The following is a 17,737-nucleotide window of genomic DNA, read 5'->3' as shown; positions in this document are numbered from 1 at the left end:
GTTGAAAGGTTTCTTGCAGGGAGCGTGTGGCAGGGCCAGGAGGCAACAAGAGACGCTAGCGCCCACTTCCTTGCCAGAGCCCTGGGCAGCCAGCTGCACTGGGCAGCTGCCTTCTAGCCCTGTCCAGAGATTTCACGTACAAACAGGAAAGAAAGTAACCTCCAGCCCTGGCAGATTTGGGTCTGCAAATGGGCATGATTAGGCACAACTGCTGCCTGCGCAGCAGTCATGTACCTGGGAAAGCCTGCAGGTAAAGATGAGATATACCACAGGACCCCCACCTCCCAATCCTCAGCTTATTATTGGAGTAATATATATTTCCTAGAGAGAAACGTTTACATTGAAAAAACTAATTTAACCTGCTCAGGTCTCCTGTGGACTAGTCATTTCAGAAGCAGCGCACAGCTACACTTGTGTTTGCAGGATCAGGGCCTTATTAAACCACATGGCTCAATATGCATATAAAGCATGCCTTGCAGGCATGGGGAGTCTGGAGTCAGATTATTGTAGCTGCACCAACTGAAATTTCTGTGTGACTCATAAACAGCCAGATATGAAATAAGCAGATTGAGAGTGGCTCAAAGAGGTAATGAAGCTCCGAACTGCAGGACTGTGGATCTATCAGCATTGAGCAGGAGTTTGCCAAACAGAGCAATTTAAAGGTGCATAGCATGAGCTGTCAGATACTTAGAACTTAAGTACTTGGTCAATGTATATATGGACTAAGCAATTAACACATAAAAAAAGCATGAAAAGACACAGATGGAAGAAGGTGACAGGACAGAAAAATCACATGTGAGAGACTGCATGATTCCCATAGCAGGAACTGATGAAATGCGTGTCAAATGGAAACTCTCCCTTGGAGTTCAGGCTGCTGGAATAAAGAAGGTGGAAGAAAACAACATCCCAAACCTTTGCGATTCCTGCTTTTGTCCTGTGGGAAAGCTTTAAGCTTAACACTGTGGCTTAATGCTCACTGTTCAGCCCTGTTTTGGCTTTTCAGAGCGATGCTGTCAGGCTAAACCTGTTGTGCTTGACCTTAGCTTATTAACATGAAAGAGACAAGAGTGGGGTCCCTTTGCCCGTGTGCAGAGCTTTGTGGCACCATGGCTGCTTATCAGAGCAGCTGGATTTTTTTCACCCTTGGCCCTAGATCTGATTGTATACACAGGTGCATTGTTGCATGTGCCAGGATAAGGCTTCCCAGGCTATAAGAAGAGTTCCTTTTTGTGATAGGATTCCAAAATGCCTTACAGAGTGTGAAAAGTCACCTGTCAACTAGGACACAGCAGCCAATACAGCACAAGAATAAGCCCCCATGCAGAGTCTAGCTTGCATACTCCATCATCTCATGCCACCTCAGGATATCCCCATTATTTGCTTTTTATTTATGCTGCTCTTTCCTGCAGTCTCTTGCAAAGGGTGGCTGCTCCCAGGGCTTCCATTCAGAGGCAGGAGAGATTTAGACAAAAATAAGAGATATAGTAAAATCAGGAATTTTGTGGAAAGTCTGGTCTAATTTGGGTCTGGTATCAGACAGGTTTAAAAACTAACAACATGCCCCTCTAGGCTAAGTGTCTGGGTCTTCCAACAGGACATTTAAATATTGTGCAGAGAGATGACAGAAGACTGCCCACTAATAAAACCCACCCTGGTGCTTACTGTTGTCTAAGCACAACCTCCTCAAATTCTGTGCCACTGTCATGGTTGAAACAAAAGTCCACCCTGTTCCTGCTAAAAAAAGATGTTACAATATGCTGCTTGTGCTATCAGCTGATATCAGGGGAAAGAGTATTAATTTATCTAGTCAAAAGTTGCAGAGAGATTAGTTCTGTAATGCACGAACATCCAGCTGGAGTCATGCCAGGGCACAAGGATTAAAAGCAACCAAATTCCTAACACGAGTGAAAAGGATGCATGGGACTTCATTAAAATAAATGTTTAGTTCTACAAATATAGGTACACGTTGAGAATGTGCTGTCTCTGAAAGCACTATACTGCCCCCAGACATTGGGGAGGCGTCCCCTCCTTTTTTTTCCTCCCTGCTCTGCCTTCCCTGATCAGCTGGACTCTGGCTGCTTGAAAGAGGTAAAAAAATAAGACTGGAAATGAATTGCTTCTGCGCTGCCTCCAAGGCGTGGGTTCCTCATCAGCGCTCTCCCTACTTGTAAAACTCCTGTTTGTACCACCACGGGGGGACAGGCTCCTCAGTGCTTCCTGAGCAGTGGGAAGGGGAGGTCACGCTACAATCACTGACTGAGGAAGGGAGGCTGAACCTCCTGCAGTACCTGAAAAAAAATATCTCAACACAACCATTAGTAAAGGCAGCATTTCTTTATTGCCTGTACTCTGCCTGCACACTAAGAAAACATGCTTAAGGTTGTACATTAAGAAAACCCACGTGGTAGTTCTTGCCACTGCAATATGACAGCACTGATAAAGGTGATACATAGACCGGCCTGTGTTTGTGTGTCAGCTATATTTCACGCCTTTGTCTTTCATGTGCTCTGCACACAGTGTGCGAGGCACACGTTCAGACCACGCTAGCAGACTGGCTACTGCTCTCTTCCTTCTGCAGCAACCTCCCAAATCCTGCTGCTGCAAGTAAGTAAATGTTAGCATTACGATGTGCCCTGACCGAAGATGCCAGTTCTTAGTCAATGCTGCTCCTTATTAATCTGCAGCTGGAGTACGATGCAGAGGAATTATTGACAGCAGCTCCCCCAGCTCAGGTAGGAGGTTTGACCTATTCAAGAGGTGACAACGTCTGTACTCCTTCACACCCACAGTGGCTAGAAAGCCAGAAAACCACATCTGTGTTCAGATTACAGGTGCTTTCTGAAAACAGAGAGGATTTCCCTGCCCAAATGTTGTTTATTGCAAACAGAAGCAGCTCCACTGTCAGCACTGCTGGTGTTACTCTAGACTCCACACAAGCAGCCCTGAGTTGTTCTGGACCTCTTCTAACTTTCCGATTCCAAGTCTCTGGAAGGCGTTACTTCAGTTAAACACAGCACAAACCACAGCCAACCAGCAGCAAGGCCTGAGCAGGAGCTTATTTTAGCCATTCCTTTTAGTCTGTAATCCAGCTCATCCGGAGAAAAACTTCCTCTTTCCTGTCAGGAGTAAAGGGCACCAGGAGGAACCACGGAAATTCTTTGTAACATTGATGGGCTGGAGGTGACTCAGAGCACTTTTCCTGCATGGGATACTCCCAGAGAAAACAGACATTCAGAGTAAGCACCTTATCCCACAAGCCGGAAGGCAGTGGATGAACAGGCCTTTCCCTATATGCTGCGGGGTTGGGGGGGCTGTTTCACAGCTGCAGCACCACATCTTGCACCTAAAATGTCGAATTCACATACAGAAACAGGCTCAAAGAAGAACGGGATCAGGACCTTACAAAAAAAAAGTTCACCACAAGAGAAAAAGCTTCACTAGGTACATTTCACACAGGCAGCTGCCATGTGCTTCCAGCCCAGATACATTTGAAAGCACTGTGGTCACGCTGGCAGGGAAGGATCTTCTAGTACTGCAGATAAGTCAGTTCCTAGTCACTGGAGATTCTTCAGGAAAGGGTCAGAGAATGGGAGGAAACAGGCAGCATTCAGGCTTAGAACAGGCTATATATGGTCCTCCTAGTCATACAGCACAGCTCCTGCAACGGGTTATGAATCAGCAGCACATGCCAGCGCCTGCACGTCCCAGGGCAACTGCTCTGTGTTCAGTAAACAGTAAGAGAGGGACAGTGACACGGTCCATTAGGGTAACGAAGTGAAGAAAGCCATCGGGATGACTCCTTTTATCAGTTCATACTGTATCCATATATGGAATCAGTTAACTACAATACTGGCAAGTCAAACCAAATTTCGCAGTAAATACAGGGCCTGATCCAGATCTTACAGGAACTGACGGACGTTACCACAGCAGGCTTTCAGCTGGGCTCTGCTGTAACAGAACAAAGAGGAGACGCTGCTCTTTGAGACTAATGGATTTCTACCTAGAGCTAGCCCAAATGTAAAATAGTTTTATCTCTTACACTAAAATTCTATTTAACACAGCACCCACTGTGCCCTCCACTCTCTGCTACTAGGCTACTTCTTTGCCAGAAAGAAAAGGAACAAGTTTTCATCCTTTCACAGGAAAGCAACCTCTCCAGACAGAAGGCCCAGTTAGTGCTATTAGCCAAGACCACCCAGATTCCCCCAAAGAAGCAGAGGCCTCCAGAGATCAGGGCTGCATGCAGCGTTGGGAAATGGAACACCACAGATCATATGCACGTTTTGGCCTGATTTAGTGTCTTGAAATTCCCAGATGGGGAAAAGCTGCAGCTTCCCCAAGTCTCAGCAGAGCTGATACCATCAGATTCGGCTTGCTCAAAAGGAACCCCAGCTGCGTGAAACAGTGCTGGCACATGTCTCTTGCTGGCACATTGATGTGCCTTATGTGCAGCACCCTTTCCTCCTGCTGACATCTTCCAGCTGCAGGGCATTCTCCCTCTGCCTGTCTTCTTGTGCTGTCAGCAACCTGGAACAAGTAGCACAGATCAAGAACACAACCTGGTTACTGAGATCTTCCTGCCAAAGCATTTGGCTCTGCCCTTTGCTCCTGATCAGCCAGGGACATTTAGGATTGTAAAAAGTGACTGGCCCGAAGACCAGGCTTCTCTGGAAGTTGAGCTAGATAAACCACACACAGAAAATGAGCACAAACTTCCAGGGATCAGGGAAAGAAACTGAACACATACAAGAGACAGCATGGCTTAGTAGACAGAGCACCAGATCGGGGCATGCATGGTTGGTGCCTTATTCCCAGGCTCCCACACGGATGACAGAATCCTGGACTGTTTGCTTCACCTGTCTGGGCCATCTCAGACAGCAGCATGGTGATAAAGCACACTGAAGGCACATGCTGTGGGAGATGTGATTTACCTAGCTAGTAAGTAAATCATCCCAGTTAATGAACAGATAAGTCCTGCTGTGAATGTAACAGAGATGTTGCAGCAGGAGGTGAAGAGAAAAAAGAAAACAAAAGGATATTTTTCTTGCAAGATTTCAATGATTTTTTTCAAACCTACTTGCTTTTTTAAAAACTAAAAATCCTACAGCAAACTTCTTTCAGCCTTACTAAGTGTCTTATCTCCCTTTAAAAATATTGCCACCAAAATATCACATTGTGTATAATGCTTAATAAGATAAGGAAGAAAAAACCCTTAGAGATGCATGCAGACTTCAAACTGAAAATGCCAACTTAAAATCTGGGATAGTACACATGGTTTTTATGATGAAATATTAAAATTAAACTCCTGATCTTTCAAACAGCCAGCTCTGCCAGACAAAGCTTTGCATGCAATAACATCCAGTCTGCACTTGGTGCTCTCCAGGCACAGAAGACAAGGACCTGGAGTCAGGGGGAAGAGCACTTTGCTCCAGGTCTTTTTTGTGGCATGGCAGAATGTCTCTGACAAGCCCCTCTTCTTGCCCATTCCCCAGGAGAGTGCATACCAATCACCTACAACTGGGGAAACATCCCAGGGTGACTGTTCATGTTCACTGACCTGGCCATGTGCAGCATGGGCTCCGTGATGTTATAGCCGGTCATGGCACTGCACTCGTAGAAGACAGCCTTGTATTCCTGCCAGAAAGCACAGCAAGTACCCATGTTGGCTGCCAGCTCTCCGCCACCATTCACCCACACCCGCGGGAGCCAGCCCACCCTTGCACTGGGAACTCTGCCAAGAGCAGCTGGGGCCAGGAGGGTGGCTGTAACCACCCTGCTGGGGCATGCGCCCGGCTCACCAACCCGGGATGAGGAGATGCTTTTTCAGCACTGGGAACCAGCCAGAGTGTCCCAACATTGGGGAGTTATATGGGAAGAGAAAACATCTGCCCAGGGGACTTTGATTCTCTTACCTTTGTGTTGCAGGGTCCAGAAGATGGGGAACACCTCTGAAACCCTGCCTCCCCCCACCCAGGGGCCAAGGTACCAGTGGGCATGCTGAGGCAGTAAGTGAGGAAGGAGGCATGACAATTTTGCAGAGCATGCATCAGAGGAGTCCTCAAATGGGAAAACAGCCATGCGTGCTCCCCTCAGAAAGACTGAGCATTGCTGTAAGGAGGCATCAGGCCTCAAGAGGAATACACGAGCATGCCTCAAGGGCCATTGTCTGCCACATGCTGCCCACCACCTCATCCTCCCTGGTACACCAAAGGAACCTCAATACATGTCTGCATTAAAGAAATGGGGGAGGGGGAAGGTACCACACAGGGAAATGGCTCCAGGAAGGGCTTCCTGCCAGCCAGGCTGCCCTGCTCACAGCTGGAAGAAGGCTACAGAGCAGGTCGAGCAGCAGAGCACAGAGTCACACCTTCGCCAGCCTTTCCCCCTCCACCTTGGGCACATTCTGGGTCTCTCTCTGCACAGCATCGATTTTATTTCCAAGCAGAAAAACCACAGCTCCATCCTCGATACCTTCCTGCAAAAGAAACAGGGTAAAGCACCCTAGAGACTCAGCTGAGGGAGGAAAATATCTTGGAGCAGATCCTCTTCCAGCTCACGTGAAAGAAGACCTTCAGTGGCAGCAGGATCACACCCTTTAGCTCATTAAAGGACCATTCCTCAAATAGCCCCAGGGATTTGTGGAAGGAAGTTTAAAATATGGGAATGTATTTCAAATGTTTGGTATGCACAGCTGGGATGTGGAAAGAAGGGAGATGGGACATAAGTCCCTCTCTAGGAAACAACAAGCCTAAAGAAAAGCAGTTTGCCCTACAGGCTGTTCAGAATTTTAGTACAGACAGAGCTTCTTATCAAGTTATATAATTTTTGTGCGTACGTGTGGTACTATTCGTCTGACGTGCCGTTCTAAATTCAACAATCCCTTGCTGAAAATCCACTGACCAACCAACCTAAGCAACTTGTGAGTCTTGTATAGGGTCTCTGTAGGAACTGTTATTCCTAGGCAATTCCTGGAGCCCATTACCTTTGGTAAAACTCCCTTGAGTACCACTGATTCACTAGAATATCACCAGAGTAGGAGCCCCGTCCTGCAGCCCTAAGTTATTTCCAAACATCACTGCCCTGGATGACTTACTGTACCTGGACAGCTTCAAAGCAAGATAAATACTAAGATGGGGAAAGGAAAAGAAAAAAGTTACAGATTTCAGGTGCTTTAATTTTCTGTGTGCTCAGTTTAACCTTCCTGAAAGGAGCTGGATTTTCAGAGGCTGGTTAGTTTTGAAAATCTTAACGTTTGCTCTTTTAGAGTCCAAAGAAATAGCTAAGTGGTGTTTATTTTATTCCCCAACAGGCGTGTGGAAGCTAATAATATTAGAAACCTCCAACCTATGCTTATTCATTTCACTTTGATCTGGGTTTTCGAGACTAAGCAAAACCAAAACAAAACCACCCTTGACAATTTCCCTTCAGCTCTGAGTCATCTACACACAACTTAATTTAAATTATACAGGCAGGTATTTTTGTCTCTGCTAGCAGATACAAGCCACAGATTAATGCTTCTATTGAGAGTTTGGAAATAAAAAGCAGGGGGGCAGACTACAGTATTAATACACAGTCACCAAATAAAAAAGAAAAGGAAAAAACCCAACTGTTGAAGCAAATGAGGAAAAAAATGTGATTACTAATATTTCAGTCTCATCTAGAAATCTCAAAGCAGAGTCAGGATGTGATCATGCGAAGTGCTAGTCTGAGCCTATACACACCAGGGCTGTCTCCCTTTCCTGTGCATAGGCTGGACACCAGGAGATCTTGCCTGAGCACAGGTGTGGTGTGACCACATTTAGGAGATGTTGCCAATACACATGGGCTGCGTACAGAACACACACTACTGTTTTGGCAGGTCCCACCACCTTCTGCCATAGAAACAGCCCTTCCTCATTTAACGGTCTCTCACTGGCTTTGATATCTTCAACAGGAAGCCCATGGCCCCAAACCGACTACCACAGGTAGTACCCACAGCATCTGCTTTGATAATTCATCTTCCCGTTGTCAGTAGGACCTCTTGGGGCATTGGAGAACATCGCTCCCAGACTATTGGAGCTGGTCTGGAGCAAGGCAGCAGTGGCACCACCAGTGTTAGACAGCTGAGACCCTGCTCTCACCTGGACACTGCTCATCCAGTTCCGCACTGCTGTGAAGGAGCACTCAGCTGTAATGTCGTACATCACCAGAATCCCATCCGCCTTCCGGAAATACTGCTTGGTAATGCTCCGAAACCTGAGTCCAAATGAAACAAAAGGCACTCTCAGAACCATGGCTGTGTAATGACAAGAAACAGAATGGGATTATCTGTCTTTTAGTGCAGGCTCTCTGCAAGGTCTGGCAGCCCCTGTGCGTGAGATGTGTCAACCTGGGGTGACACACTGGTGACAGACAGGTCAGATCCCTGCACCTTTGAGGCAGGCCAGGCAGCCATGGGTAAGTAGGAGTCTTTCCAAACACATGGTGCTGAGAAAAGAGGAAGGAAACAGAAGAATCTTTTTAGGTGTGATAGGAAAAGGTAATTGCCTATAAGAAGGGAAATGGATGGAAAAAACATGACCTTTCTCTAGAGTCTGGAAGACTCTGCAGACTAAGCTGTACCAGAGTATAAACTAGGCTTGCATAATGCCTGCCCCCATGCTGCCAAAACAGCAATTAAGATCTCAGGATCAATACAGTCTGTTTCCACTTTTGAATCTATAAAGCAATGCCATCATACATAAAATCAGCAGTTAGACACAATTTCTAGGAGAAACTCCCCCCAGACGTCTACTTTGTACTTTGGGTACCAGTTAGAACCACAGACTTGTATTTTAGGAATAAATTCCAACACAGAAACCAAAACAAACAAACACAAAAAAAAACCCCAAAGAAAACAAAACAAAAAGCCCCCAACAAACCAACCAAACAAAAAACCCATCTGTAAAATCTGTGAGCAGTTTATGACATGGCGATGATATAACCACATTGATTGCAAACCGATCAAATTAAATACAAGTACTGAGATCTCATAAGAGAGCTGTGTATTTCAGCCCTGCACAGGATAACAAGCTCTCCTACTCTATTAAGAGCCAAGAAAACCCCCAGCAAGTAGTGACCCTCCTGAACTCTTCAGACGATTGCCTGAAGCCTGTTCTGTCTCACTACAATAAGGGCATGCTACCCAACTAAGAAAGCACAGACTATCTTTGGCAGTCAAGGTATACCTCTGGAACTACAGGACCATCTAGATGCTCCAAAAGAAACATAAAACACAGCATGCACCGGTCTCAGGGAAGTCACCCCTTGCACACTCCAAGGGATTCCTCTATCTCTTCCATAGGATATTCACAGCTGGACACCTCCAGTTAAAAGTAATAAATATTTCTCAAGAAGTAAGAAAAGCTTTTGCTTCTTCCCAGCTTTTCTATTCAGTATCAGCATTAAGCCAAGTTTTCACTTGCAAATATGTGTCTAAGACCTGCTCATGCTGCAGGGGCCTACACTAAAGGTCCTTCTGCAGAGACATTTTCTTCAATTTGGCCTCTGGTGCAATCTGGCCTCAGTAAAATGTCACGCTTCATGTCATAACAGCTCCCCTTACTGCCTAGTTTTATCATGGAAATAACCACAGGAGTCCCCTAAAAAATAATTATTTCTTCAGCACAAAGCTTGATTTTGGAAGAAAGAGTTTGCTTTTCATAGATACTTCTACTTAGTACATTCCCACCAGGTCTGCATGGCCTAGCTGACTGGGGCAGACAGCTTCATTACTCTGTTGGCACAGCTCAGGGTTATAATATTCCCATGACCTCGGCTGCCTCCTGAAGGTTTGCCCTCATAACATATTTAGCCCAAAATACCCAGTACTTATTTTTGCTAGGCTCCTGAGGTTAACAGCCCTCTTGAAATAGCTTTTCATCTTCAGCTTCAAAGTGCATCCTAAATAAAGTCTAATTTACATGAAGGTAGTGGTGGGCCTACACCTCTAGCAGCAGACAAGGGTCAAGTGTGTCCTCTATTACTCTGATCCTCACTAACAGTGCCATTAATATCTAGAGATGGCCTATGCTTTTGAAACTAAAGGCCTTCAAATGGGGAACCTCTATTCACAGAATCACAGGTTGGAAGGGACCTCAGGGATCATCTAGTTGAACCTTTCTAGGAAGAGCATTCACTCTATTCACTGCAGCAAAATGCTATGCTGCCTCTCTACCAAGGATTATCACTTCCATGAGTCTATCAGCAGAAGGGACAGTGGAAGGTGCCAATAGCCTCACTGACAGAGTCCAGCAGGGTAGTTCAAATCACAGGTCAGGCAAATTCATCTGGCTTTGTCTGCACCAGATCTGGAAAGGTTCACACCCTCCTTTCCACCCTCTGAATAGCAAGTAGTGGTGAGCAGCTGGGGACAGCAGTAGCATAGCTGAATCTGAGAACAGGATGCCTATCTGGAGCCTTCTATCCTAATCTGCAGCCCTGTCCTGCAGCTTTTCCCAGAAGCAGTCTGATGCAGGAGAGCTTTGAGGGCTAGAGGAGCTTCAAACCTCATTCCGTATGGTGATCTATGGATAGAGTAGCTGAAGCCACAAGCACGTAGGTCAGACATATGGAAAATGATGTCAGTCCTCAGAGCAATCTCTCCAGGCCCTGCTTTGCAGCCACAGCTTCTAGAAATCTCCAGAACAGATCTTTGCTGCAGGGTCAGCACTGGAATAGCTGGTGTGACCTCTCTGGTCCTTCTGAAGCTAACAACTTCCCCAGAGACAGAAACCAGGGTCATGCATTCTTTCCCTTTCCTCTTGTTTCCTACACTGAGCCTGGCAGTAGGGCAACCTTACAGAAATCGCTTACCTTTCTTGTCCAGCTGTATCCCAGAGCTGCAAGGCAACCTGGGTGTTATCCACCATCAGACTCTTCACCTGGTAATCAATACCTGTCAGGAAGGCAACAATAATTGTAAGATAGGATGGGGAGAGAGCAGTTTGCCATTGCAAGGCCAATGGCCAAGATGAACACTATTTAGTTCATGTAAATTGCAATATTGATTCAAAATCAGGTGAGGGACCATCTTTATCTTTAGTTAGGCTGAAATATGGACAAAAAAGCATGTGTCCAAGCTGACTTTCCCACCCTTCCTAGCCAGATGAGTCAGGAACCCTATTACTTACCGATGGTTGCGTTGAGCTCAGCCAAGAACCTGTCATAGCAGAAGCGGTGGATGAAGGAACTTTTCCCCACGCCGGAGTTCCCTACAAACACCACTTTAAAGATGCGGTCTGGGGAACAGTTGGCTGGTTCCAGTGCCTGAAGCTACAATGGAAGAAAGGGATGCAGTTTTAAAAAGCCCAGCTGCAGACTGTGCTTTGATTCAGGCATTGGACCCCTGCACTATAAACCTATGGAGCTGGGGTTAGATGGGAACAGAGTCAGAAATCCTCAAGTCCCTGGTAGCAGGTGTTTGAGGAAGAATCCCAAGTAATTAGGCTTACCCTTGTTTCAGTGCCAACAGGCTGTCCTCTAGGAGGCAACGGAGCATCATCTAATCCATCTGCATTTTTTCTACAGTCAGCATCACCCTTCAAAGTCATCTTCAGCCACTCAGCCTCTGCTGCCAATGACCATCTCTCCTTGTCTCTGCTCTTGTCTCCAAAGTTTGTGCTGCCTCCTTCTCCTTTCTTCAGCCATGTCCCATTACCTGGGAAGTATTTACAGTTCTTTCTGCTGGGTTCCTCCACTGCCAAATCCACTGGGAAGGTGAAGGAAAGGTCCGCAGAGGCCAGTTGTCTGTATTAAAGCCCACAGGCACCACAAATAGGGTGGGAGGGTGGAGGGAAAGGGAAGAGGAGGAGGTTGCAAATTCCCAAAACAATGAATGCAATCCAATTAGTGCATATGCAAGGCTTGTAGGAACTCTACTTCGTACATACACTCCCCATGTTCCCTGCAACTCAGGCATCAGCAGCACCCCTAGGGAGAGAGACAGCTCACCTGAGCTATGCTGTACTCATATGTGCTGACATATATGTCATTTATTTTAATAAAAATTCCCACCTTCTGGATTTTTATCAAGGATTCTTTGCCTCCCACTTCCTCCCATTACTGAAAAATGAGGTAAAGTATAAAAAGGTTGCAACAGGAAAAACATTTAAAAAACAAAAAGCAACCCCCCCTTTATTTTTATTACCCAATACAACACGAAGAAGCAACAAAGGTTCTGAGGTTAGTGAAAAGGGTTTTGACTGCAGGCAATAGGGCAGGGGCTGGCTGATCGTCCTTGGGAGGCTGCATGCAGCGTGTACATACGTTACTGCCCTCTGCTGAAGACAGGCAGCCATGCTCCAGGAAACCAGCGCACCACTTCCAAACACTGCTGTAGCAGAGTCTTACTGAGTTCAGGCAGCAGAAACCTGCCACAGGTGTGCAAACTACAGTGAGCATGCTCACACCAGGGTCACTTGGCCTGGTGTTGGCTTTGCTCTTGCCTGCATCCATGCCTGGCCCGAGGTAAGGGAGTCAGCACCTGAAAGATGGCTGTTTTATAAAGCTTCCAACCAGCCATGCTGCACTCCTAAAGGCAGGAAATCCCCAGGACCCCTGCCCAAGCTGTGGCAGTGGGGAATAGGTGTTGCACTGACTGTGCCTACACAAGAGCAGGCTGATGCCCTTTGTTTGCTGGGGGTAGAGCTGACATGGTAAGTGGAGGAACAATCTTCAGAATAACAGCTAGAATAACCAATTTAAACTACTGGAATCACTGCTGAGGAGCAAGGCAGCATCTTAGCTCTGCCTTGGCTTTCCATGGTTAAAGAACTAGACAAAGGGAATGAGAAGGCTTAGAACTCAAAGGGCTTTATCCACTACAGGTATTCCTCCCTTCCTCAACCCCCTGGTTGTCTTCCCTGCATCTACCCCAAGTGCCAGCCCAGAGCCAGGCCAGCTGGAACCTTTCCCCATGGAAAATAGACACATCCTCCCAGGCTCAGAGAAACAGCCCCTATCTCCCGGGACTCACAGGAGACGCAGCAATGAGGGGCTGAGATGCAAAAGTCTCTTTGGGGTAGGAGGGGAAGGGTACAAACACAAAACTTTCTGAACAATGACTCCATATCTAATGGTTTTTGTTCGTTTCTCAAGCAATGTGGCGTGATACAGCACTAGGACAGAAACAGGACCAACAAATACTTCTCCCCTTCTCACATCACCCTCACTGCCAGACTTCTCCACCTGTTAAGCCTTTCTGGTGGGTTTATGCCAGCAGCAGCTAGCAGGTTCTTTGCAAGAAATAGCTGGGGAGGAGGAAGGGAGAACTTGGTCGTCTGGTCCCATGGGTAACACATCTGCCAGTCACAGAGCCACAAAAGAGCTCTGCCGCAGACCTATCCAAGCAACCTCCCAGCCTGGGCTCAAGAATCAGCCCTGCTCCACCTGATTTTCCATCAGTCCATGAGCCCAGAAATCTGCAGCTCAATTCTTAAATGTCACTACCAGAACTGCAAGCATTAAGGGTGAGTTGAAGCTGGAATAAACTCTAAGCCTAGACCTATATCTAGTTGGCACTGTGAGAAACTGGGAAGCAGTGGAACCTTCTGCAGAGACCTGGTAGGAAACAGGGAAGCGTGCTGCCTTTAAAACCTGTTTGGGGCCAGCAGTTGCAGGGGAGATCCAGCTCCCAGCCAAGTCGGGGCTGGGCTGGCCTCTTCTGCCTCTCAGAGGAACCAGGCTTTTGGCCAATACCAGCTGTGCTGGTGACACAACTAGTTCACAAGGGCTGATGCTTAATGCCAGAATAGTTCTGGCAAGGAGGCATACATAGGTATTGAGGTCTCTGAACAGTCTGCATGCGGAGTAGAAAAAAAAAGGGCCTTGGCCACACAGACACGTTTGCCTGCCCTGGCTGAAGGGGAGGCCTGGTGTGCCAGGTGAGCATCTGCATAGGTGTGGAGGGAGATGGGCAGAATGAACCCACCTGGAACCAGGCCGTCTCCTTGGGGCTTTCAGCTGCCAGAGAGAACACAAGCCTTGTGCAACTCCTGCCCTCTCCTATGCCCCAGGGATATGGACTCTGGCATGAGGTGCCAGTGGACAGGATTTCTACCTGAGGAGGAACTGGCACACTTGGGAGATGATCCAGTCATTTTAACAGAGCTGGTTAAACTGACTTGGTCAGAGGCAGCCTTCGTGACACCCATCCCATGAATACTCCCATAGCTTCTGGTGGCATTTATGTTTGCTTACCCATTTCTGCATGTAGAAGCAGCCCAGAGCAGGGCCCACCCCTGTGGAAATTAGCTGATGGCATCCTCAGCTTCACATTGAGCCAACACCCCCTGAGACAGCTAGAGCGACAGTCAAGCTGCACCCCCACCATGCTCCCAAAAACAACCAGCACCAAGGTAGGAGAACTAGACACAGGACACATCTTGACTAACAGGGTACTCCAGTGGGCACAGACTGACACCACGAACACAACACAGACACCAATCTAACCGTTTGACTGGCTTGTCATCCAGCAGGTAACTGCCTAGCACTGACCCTTTCTTCAACAGGGGCTTTTTGCTCTGAGGCACCTGGAAGTTGGAAAGAGAAAGGATGAAGATTTCGATTAGGACCCAGGAACCTGACCAGCCCCAGTTTAACCACTCGCCACCTCCACAGACCACTTCAGGGAGGCAAGGCTGGAACCCTAACAGCCCTGCACCATGCGGTTGTAGTGCCCCACCGGCAGGCTTGAACAGAGGTGAGCACAGGGCTTGCTTTTCTCAGTTCAGCTCGTTGAACTCATGCAAGAAGGCATCACTGATGCTGCTTTCCCCTTTGCAATAAAATCCATAAAAAATGGTGGTGCCCCAAACTGAACTCTTCCTCTAGTTAGCCAAAGCTTTCATTTCTGTGGCTTGTTCTCCACTTGGTCTCACAGTTGAATCTCTTTCCCTGCCTGCCTTTTATTATGCTGATGTTTTGTGGGACAGACCAATTGCCCCTTCCTCAGAAGGCGCTAGTACCCCTCCTCTGGCATACTCACCCAGAGCTGCACATGCACCATAGGAAAGAAAGGAGACTGCTGTGCAAAGGGCAATGCACATGCTCTACCTTACATGAACATCCCTCTCCATGCTTTCCTCCTACTTGCCTCAGACTACACGCTTGCTGCAGCCAGCATTTACCAGCTCCCCAGAGAAGTAGTAAGCAGGACAACTCCTCTCATAACACTCCCCACCACCCCCAGCAGCTTTGTCACCCCCAACAGAGTCAAAGATGAGCAACCTGCCCCAGATCACACATGAAAAGCTGTGGCAGAGAGAGGATTGACCTGCCATCTCCCCCAGATGCCATGCTAAAGGCTAGCCCCCCCCCCCCCCCCCCAACAGACCGTCTAACTGCTCTGGCTACATACACAAAACAGAGAGAGACAGCGTGGCAAGGTGCCCACCACCTCGGCGCTGGGGGAAAGGGAGATGTACTCGCTCTGTAAGTCTGGAGATTTCTGACATGTCCTCACAAGCTGTTTCTGGGGGTAAAGGTGGGAAAAGCTTGCCAGATCTGCCTCTGGCAGTAGTTTTGAACTGACCAAACACCTGCAGGCAGCTCTGGACAGGCCTTCCTTTGTGTTGCCCACAGCCCAGGGGAGGACTACGAAGATTATTTCTTCAACAATCCCTGGCTTATTTTAAAAGGCAAAAAATTAAGCTGCTTTGTTATCCAGAACTTCCAGGACACCTTTACCACAATGCAGTGCAACAAAAGAAGACACACTGGTGTCTGCAGGGGACCTCAGCCAACTAGGAACTTTGAGAGAAAGAAAACCCAAAACATTTTTTACATATAAAACTGGTGTTCAACAGAAGCTCCAGCCTCAGAAACAATCCAGCACTGGGAGGTTCACACCTATGGAGCATGTATCTCCCAAGGCAGAGGACCCCCAAGTGTATAACAACCCTCTGGTCAGCACTGCTGTCAGGCTGTGATTCAACCTACCAGTGGTTCCCAGTGAGAAGTTCTCAGGGTTTGAGCAAGTTCACTCAAGGGCACTCTCTAGACACACAGAAACAAGGAAATTGTGTTACAGCCCACTGGAGCTGAGTCACAACCTTCAAGTCACCTGTGGAGCAAAGGGACTCCCAGGCAATCTGCTATGGCAGCACACTACCTGGGGAGGAAACAGCCTGCAAAGTACGTACCTGGGTAAGAAAGGAATAAAAACAGGGCATGTCTTGCCATTGGTTCTGCCATGCTTTATTGGTCTGCCAGGTTTGTGTAACATTTGGCTCTTCACCGGGATGGTAAAGGGACAGACACGACATCACAGCTGTACAACACACGATGGCAAGGATTCCGCAACAACAGCAGCACATGTACAATCATTTTGGATCTTTCTGATTCTGGTTTATCAGTGGGATAGGAAAAATTCTGGTTTATCAGTGAAATACAAATATGTGTCCAATGCAGTTGGAGTCCCCAGACACTCTTCATGACAAGCAGACATGCAATTTATTCTGTCAACATACAGCATGAAAGCATAACTCAATAGCCAGATGGGACATGGGTGTGAAACTGAACCCACAGCCCCTGGGTCTTAAAAGCACCTAGCAGTTTGCACACAGGCAGAAATAGCGACACGTTGCTCACATGTTGCTATCTGTGACCTAGCCACTGGGGCAAAACAGTGCCCCACAGTGCTGTGCGGCCAGGGTCTGCTCACCCTGTTAAGGGCAGAAGCTCTTATGAAGAGCAAGGTATAAGCTGGCCACCAGGAAGTGCAAAGGAGCAGCAGCTGTGTTGCTATCAGCCACATACAGCCCAACTCCTCCTTCAAACCACTTCAAAATTTTTGCTATGAAAGAACCTCTGTTCATTACACCTTCATTTCACAGAAATAACACAACTCTTCCAGCACTAACGGAGGATATTAAGGCCTTGGATTTCTTTTTAGCATATAAAAGCACTGATACACTCTACCAGAGAGTGTGTCACACACTAGGGATCCCCATCAGAAGGCTGGACTCGCCTTTTTGCTGCTGCAGGGAAGTATTGCTATTTTCTCTCCCCCTTAAAGTGGGACAGGCCAGACAGCAGATCTTCTCCAGGTGTATGACAATAGCAGCATCTCTGCAATCCCTTGAAGCCCTGCATCTCTGTGGACTGAAACAAGAGTGGCCAACAAGATGTCATGGCTGACAAAGGGAAAAAACCTTACTCTGGTACAGGCTTCATCTGCCCAGTATGACACAGGCTTGCCAGATGAGCAATGACAGTAGGAGTAGCTCGCCCTGCTGCCCCATCCCTGCTGCCAGTACAGAGGGAAGGGAGAAAGTGGCTCCTTTGTACTATGACTCTCTCTGATAGGCTCTCTCTTAGGTCTGCCTGCAGCTGTCATGTTTCAGAGCAGCCCTGAGCAGGTCCTAGCAGGGGAAAAGGAGATAATAGAGGAGAAGTGGACAAGCTTTGCACACACAGAGGCACATACCTGAACCATGGTCTCCATGGGCCACCCGCCCCACCCACAGGAACCCCAAAGCTGAAGAAGCACTATGCATGGAAAGAGAACAAACTATTTTCTTTGCCTGCTTGCACTGGACTCTGCTACAGAGTGACTGTGTTTATTACTTCTCCAAGAGGGAGCAGGAAGGTCTGGTGCATGCACACACTTAGCAGCTTTAAAAAAGGAAAAAAAAAAGGAAAGAAAAAAAAGGAAAAAATATCTTCCAAAAGAGTTAGTTAATTTATTTTACACAGCTGCTGCTCGACTTGGAGAAGA

General features: G+C 47.4%; 1 protein-coding gene across 2 annotated transcripts in view; it reads right to left on the bottom strand.

Annotated features, from left to right (window-relative positions):
- Positions 1–2,315: 2,315 nt before the first annotated feature.
- The window catches only part of CRACR2B (calcium release activated channel regulator 2B), a 49,018-nt gene continuing 33,596 nt past the window's right edge, over positions 2,316–17,737 (bottom strand). For both annotated transcript variants that reach the window (XM_064452436.1, XM_064452437.1), the window contains exons 11-18: positions 14,470–14,549; positions 11,472–11,766; positions 11,151–11,292; positions 10,834–10,915; positions 8,121–8,235; positions 6,368–6,475; positions 5,558–5,634; positions 2,316–4,527 (exon numbers count right to left, since the gene is read on the bottom strand). In XM_064452436.1, coding sequence (XP_064308506.1) covers positions 4,443–4,527; positions 5,558–5,634; positions 6,368–6,475; positions 8,121–8,235; positions 10,834–10,915; positions 11,151–11,292; positions 11,472–11,766; positions 14,470–14,549 — 984 coding nt within the window. In that variant the 3' untranslated portion in view covers positions 2,316–4,442. The remainder of the gene's footprint in view (positions 4,528–5,557; positions 5,635–6,367; positions 6,476–8,120; positions 8,236–10,833; positions 10,916–11,150; positions 11,293–11,471; positions 11,767–14,469; positions 14,550–17,737) is intronic.

Source organism: Phalacrocorax carbo, chromosome 5 (genome assembly GCF_963921805.1).
Source record: "Phalacrocorax carbo chromosome 5, bPhaCar2.1, whole genome shotgun sequence".
NCBI lineage: Eukaryota > Metazoa > Chordata > Aves > Suliformes > Phalacrocoracidae > Phalacrocorax > Phalacrocorax carbo.
This window is presented reverse-complemented; position numbering and strand designations above follow the sequence as displayed.